Source organism: Equus quagga, unplaced genomic scaffold (genome assembly GCF_021613505.1).
Source record: "Equus quagga isolate Etosha38 unplaced genomic scaffold, UCLA_HA_Equagga_1.0 HiC_scaffold_5724_RagTag, whole genome shotgun sequence".
Lineage (NCBI taxonomy): Eukaryota > Metazoa > Chordata > Mammalia > Perissodactyla > Equidae > Equus > Equus quagga.
This window is the reverse complement of record NW_025794104.1, coordinates 9,344-15,883: the sequence shown is the minus strand read 5'-3', so window position 1 is coordinate 15,883 and position 6,540 is coordinate 9,344. Positions and strand designations below refer to the sequence as shown.

At 33.6% G+C, this 6,540-nt stretch overlaps 1 protein-coding gene across 1 annotated transcript; it reads right to left on the bottom strand.

Moving 5' to 3' along the window:
• Positions 1-5,342: 5,342 nt before the first annotated feature.
• LOC124232404 (olfactory receptor 4A47-like) lies at positions 5,343-6,281 on the bottom strand. The gene has a single exon (XM_046649369.1). It carries the CDS (start codon positions 6,264-6,266, stop codon positions 5,343-5,345), a length of 924 nt encoding a protein of 307 aa, XP_046505325.1. The 5' UTR covers positions 6,267-6,281.
• Positions 6,282-6,540: the final 259 nt, after the last annotated feature.

The following is a 6,540-nucleotide window of genomic DNA, read 5'->3' as shown; positions in this document are numbered from 1 at the left end:
CTAAGGATAAAAAAAGAGAAAGAAAGAAAAGAAAACCAAGACACGGAGGTTCAGCAGTGGACAATGTCTTTGTAATTGCAAAGACAATAGGCTTACTTTGCATGATTTATCAAAATTTGAGAATTTCATGATTCCTGCAACTTTAGCTGTGAAGGACACTTCTTATGAAATGCTGTAACAATGTGCCTCCAGGGAAAGATGGCAAAAACGTGATGAAAAGGCCTTTCTGCTCCTTTGAATTCTATGTGAGACCCAACAGGACAAAGTAAGTCACATATTTCCTTGGCTCCATCCATTTATAGTAGCATCAAAAAGAATAAAATATTTAGGAATAAAGTCAACTAAGGAAGCAAAAGCCTTGTACATTGAAAACTACAAAATGTTGCTGATTTTATAGACAACACAAATAAATAGAAAGACATTCATGGACTAAAAAAATTAATATTATTAAGATGTCAATACTACCTAAAGTGATCTACAAATTCAGTGTAAACTGTATTAAGTCCTAAAAATGTTTTCTGCAGAAATAGAAAATCTTGCCCTAAAATTCATATGGAATCTCAAGAGATCCCAAATAGCCAAAATAATCTTGAAAAAGAAGAACAAAGTTGGAGGTCTCACACTTCCTGATTCTAAAATTTACTCCCAAGCTATGACAATCAAACATTGTGGTAGTGGCACACAGATAGATGTGTAGACTAATGGAATAAAATAGAGAGCCTAGAAATAAACCTTTACACATGGTTTCAAATGATTTTTGACAAAGATACCAAGAACTTTCAATGGGGAAAGGACAACCTGCTCAACAAAGGGCATAGTGAAAACTGGATATCCACAAGCAAACAAATGAAATTGAACCTTGAATTTACACCATGTACCAAAAAAACCTCAAAATGGATCAAAGACCTAAAATACTAGCTAAAACCATAAAATTCTTAGAAGAAAACGTAGAAAAAGCTTTGTAACATTGGATTTGGCAAGGATTTCTTGGGTATGACACCAAAAGCACAGGCCATGAAAGAAAAAAATAGATGTATTGTACTTTATAAAAATTAAGAGTTTTTTGCATCAAATGATGCTATAACAGAGAGAAAGGGACTCCCACAGAATGGGAGACTAGATCAGCACATAATATATTTGATAAGGTATTAACATGCAGAATAAAGAACTTCTACATCTCAACAACAACAACAAAAAAACAACTGATTAAAAATGAGCAAAGGATTTGAGTAAACAGTTCCTCAAAGAAGATATATAAATTCCCAGAAGCACATAGAAAGATACTTAATGTCAGTAATCAATAATGAAATGCAAATCAAAACTATAATAAAATATCACTTCGCACCCACTAGGATAGCTATCATAAAAAATAAATTAAAATAACACATGTAGGGGAGAATGTGGGGAAGTTTGAACTATTGTACATTGCTGGTAGAAATGTAAAAGGACATAGCTGCTATGAAAATGTTATGGTAGTTACTCCAAAAATTAAACAAAGAATTATCTTATGATTCACCAGTTCTACTTCTAATATATATCCAAAATAATGGAAGGTAGGGACACAAAAATCCTGCTATTTATACACTCATCTTCAGGGCAATATTCTTCACAGTAATCAGAAAGTGGAAGCAATCAAAGTATCTACTGATAGAGAAATGTATAAACAAAATGAGGCATATGAATACACTGGAATATTATTCAGCCATGAAAAGGAAGGAAATCTTGACAGATGCTAAAACATAGATTAACTTATAATACGTTATCCTAAGTGAAATAAGGCAGTAACAAAAGGACAAAGATTGCATGATTTCACTTACATGAGATACTTAAAGCAGTCAAATTCATAGACAGAAATTAGAATGTTGGTTGCCTGGGGCTGAGAGAAGGGAAATGGGGAATTATTGTTTAATGCGTATGGAATTTCCATTTAGGAAGGAGAAAATGTTCTGGAGATGGATGGTGGTGATGTTTGTACAACAATGTGAATTAACTTAATGCCACTGAACTGGACACTTAAAAATGGTGTAAATTGCAAATTATATTATGAATTTTACCACAATTTAAAAAAAATTTAAAAACTAAAGTGACTTCATTAATAAGCTCTCCATGTGAACATAAACTATAGCACACAATAGCTCAAAGTGTATGTGAAGATCATAGGCTTCAGATACCTGGCGTATTTGTTTAAAAGGTAGATATGTCAATCCAACAACAAAACTGCTCAATTTAAATCTTTATTGCTGTCTCCTGAGAGTCTGCATTCTACAAGAACCTTAACTAATTTTGATAGTTTATTAAAGTTTGACAACCAGTTGGGCAAGACATATATCTAATAGGGTATCTTTATGATAATAAATAGTTTTCCCCCTGGACATTTCCCCAGAGTGCCTATATGACAACATCAACATAGTTTTGACAAATAGTGTTGATTTGTTCCTGGACTATAAAAATTATCTTCTTTTCTCTTCTCCATTTAAAGGAAAAAGTCATTTTATATTGTAGTGATTATATTTCAAAGTCACTTTTTTACTACAGAACTTGCTCATAGCATTTTCACCTCTAAATTTCTGAGTATGTAGCTTTAAGAAATTTAACTAGGAAGTTCTCATAGTATAAAACACAGCCACAGCTTTATCAATGGAGAGGGTGGTGATTGGGTGCAAGCATATAAATATGCAGGGCACAAAGTTTAGGATGATCACAGTGATGTAAGAGACACTGGTAGACAGGGCATTGCATCCACCTCCAAGCTATAGGTACTTAGGGAGAACAAGAAGACAGAATAGAGACCATCTAGAGGACAATAATTAACAGGCAGATGAACCTACTGTTGGCAGCAACAGAGAGACCAAAGGCATGAGTGTCCAGGGAGAAGAGTGTCAACAAAGGGTGTAAGTCATACATGAATGGTCTGTGACGTTGGAGCCACAGACAGGCAAGCAGACCTTGAAGAGGATCTGATTGGCTGCGAGGACAAAGCCTCTGGCTCGTGCCACTGAAAAGAGGAAGCCGCATCCCTGTCACTCATGAGAATTTCATATCACAGGGGTTTGCAGATGGCCACATAGCGCTAATTGACAACCACCATGGGCAGAATAATCTCAGCAGCACCAAAAGATGCTCAGCCAAGACTTTTGTCATGCACTTCCTGGAAAAGATGATTTTTCTTACAGTTAAAGTGTCGACTAGCATTTTAAGAGCCATGGATGAAGAACAGCAGCTATCTCTAAAGGAAAGTAACACAGGCAGGAAACGGAAGCACTACCCAAGGGTACAAAAGATGACCTGATGAATGAAAAGATCTATTCTGTTCATGACTCTAAAGATATAGCTCTTTCTAAATTAATCATGTTAAATTGAATCTTATTGAAAATAATAACTGAACTTTGCTTTGCAACTAAACTATTTTAAACTTTTTACCTTAATTGTAAACTTACTTTGACTTTAAACATATTATTTTCTTATTTAAATTTATAATTTTATTTTGATTTTGAAATATATATATGAAGACTAGACATAATTCTGAAAAAAGAACAGCAATGAGGGACTGCTTGTCTTTTCACATATCAAAATGTTATATATCAAAGCAAGTATATTGTGTATCATGTGGCACATGAATAAAGAGATCAACAAAATTAAATAGAGTCCTGAATTGGATCCAAAAATATATAGTAGTTTAGAATACAGTAGTCAGGATTTCAAATCAATAGTAAAAAGAGAATTATGCAACTATGAAAACAACTCAAATGGAATGCCTATTTAACTCCTATATCAAAATAAGTTCCAGATGGATCAAAAGTTTTAAAATAAGATACAGACCAGAAAAATGCTTTAAAAATTAAGTGTTGAGTAATAGTTGAAGAATATTTTATTAGAAGTGATGTGAGGAACGTCATTTTAAGCATGATACAAAAACAAAAAAAAATTAAAGAAAAAATGTAAAGGAAAAAAATATATATGCCAAAAGCAATATACACAGTATTAAAAAGTGAAGACCATAGCAAAAGCCATAAAAATAATAATTACATATACAATAGTAAAAAGAACCATTTTTAGCATAAAATTAGCTCATAAAAATCAGTATGCGAAAGACCAACAATTGAATAAAATAGATAAAAGATATTAATAGATGATTTACAGAAAGAGAAATACAAATTATTTTAAAAAGATGAAAAGATACTCAAACTCAATGATATCAGAAGGATTTCTTTCAAAGTATAAAAAATGAAAAAAATAACTTTAGTCAGATATCATATGCCATAAATATTTATCAGGTACTGGTTGCTGAGAAAGTGGACAAAAGCATCCTCAGAGATGGTGGGCAGTAGTGCAGCAATTAGCGCAACCTCAACGATGGCAGTTTGGCACTAACTGAATACCAATATTTTATATGCATACGCTATCTGACCATTGATTCAAATATGTATATTACAATTTCACTTCTAGGAACTCATACTTGCACATATTCAAAAATGGGTATTTATGACAAAATTATTGGCGTAGAAAAATATAAGGAACAACCTGAAGAGGGATGGATACGTTAATTTTAGTATGTATTTATAAGGCAGTATAACAGTATTAGAGATCTGTGTGGACTTGCATGCAAAAATCTTGAAGATGTTGAATAGTAAAAGCAAATATTTACATACACATGGAAAAACACAAATATATTTGAGTATATTTGCATTTGCAATGATTATTACCTGATGAATCTTAAGAAACAAATTAAGTGACTGCCTCTGTGGAAGAGGACTGGAGACTATAATGAGGGGCAAATAAGAAATTTATTCTACGTTTTATCATATTTTGTATGATTTTTATTTTTACTACTTATTATATCAGTTACACTTCAATCTTTCTTTAAAAAGTAGAAGTATTACACTAAAACTGTTGTATATAATGCAACTGAAAATTCATAAAGTCTTTACAGCATTAAACATCTTGAGTACAGTAATAATGACAACTTAAGTGACAAGAATATAAATAAAAATGATATTAAGTCTCAGAAAAAAGCGAAAAAGATAAATACATACACTGATTAAAATTTAGTTTAACTATATAAAAATTTCCTCTCTAATGAATTACATACTATTGACTCCTTCTATATAGGCATTATGGCTTTGTAGCTGAAGTCATGAACAAGACATTGTAGACCTCACATTCTAGCAGGGAGAGAAACAGTAATTAATGGCAAAATCACATAGTTCATTCCTAAAGTGTAATTATCATAAATTCTTTGAAGAAAAGAAAGTAAGCATCGGATTTAAGAAGACTTCTACATTTCAAGGAAATGGACTCTAATGTCAAATGACTATGTTCATGGTGGATGATGAACTTATTTACTACAAGATATGACCTTTCTTTGTCCAGAGCTGCTTCATAGCATTTGTCATCTCTGAATTTCTCAGAGTGTAGATTAGTGGGTTGAGCATCGGGGTTACGACTGTATAAAACACACTCAATGGTTTGTCAATGGGGAAGGTTTTAGCAGGTCTCACATATGTGAAAATACAGGGAACAAAAAAAAAGACAACCACAGTGATGTGGGAACCACAGGTCTGGAGGGCTTTCCGCCTCCCTTTGTGACTAAGGTTCTTTAGAGAGTGCAAGATGACACCATAGGAGATGAGTAACAGCAGAAACACAATAGTGCAGATTAGTCCTCCATTGGCCACCACTAAGACACCAATGACGTAGGTGTCAGCACAGATGAGTTTCAATAAGGGGTACATGTCACAGAAAAAATGATCAATGACATTAGGGCCGCAGAATGGGAGCCCATAAATAGTGCTAAGCTGAATTATTGAGTGCAGAAAACCTCCAACCCAACAGACTACCAGTAGCACGATGCAAACCCATCGCCTCATGATGACCAAATAATGCAAAGGCTTACAGATGGCCACATAGCGGTCATAGGCCATCACCAACAGAATAAACACCCCTGATCCACTAGAAAAATGTTCTGTAAAGAGCTGGATCATACAAGATTGGAAGGATATGGTACTTTCCCCAAAGAACAAGTCTGAAATCAATCTGGGGGTAATGGAAGAGGAATAAATAGCATCCATAATTGATAGGCTGGCAAGAAAAAAGTACATTGGGGAGTTCAGAGTCTTACTGAAACTTACAGTCACAACAATGAGCATGTTGCCCACCACAGTCAAAATGTAAAAGAGCAAGAACATAACAAAAAGGACTTTCTGCTCCTTTGGATTCTGTGTGAGACCCAAGAGGACAAAGTAAGTTACATTGTTCCTTGGTTCCATATAATCTTTATAGGTGCTGATTTTAGATATTAGAAGCACTTTACCTACAAAGCAAGAGACAAATCTTTTAAATGTATTGTAAGTTTAACATCTCATTTATTCATTTCATTATTAGAATGTGTACAGAGTTTCTGTTTGTGTCAAACGTGTCATAGACACTGTGGTTACCAAGTCGAATAAGACATAGTTGTCTACCCTCAGTGATTTGATATGTAATGAGGCATCAGTCAATTCTAGGCTAATGTATTTTGTCATTATAAAAATATTCACACAA

Bases quoted from the DNA above. Each gene is read 5' to 3' on its own strand.
- LOC124232404 (XM_046649369.1), bottom strand. From the start codon at position 6,266: ATGGAACCAAGGAACAATGTAACTTACTTTGTCCTCTTGGGTCTCACA.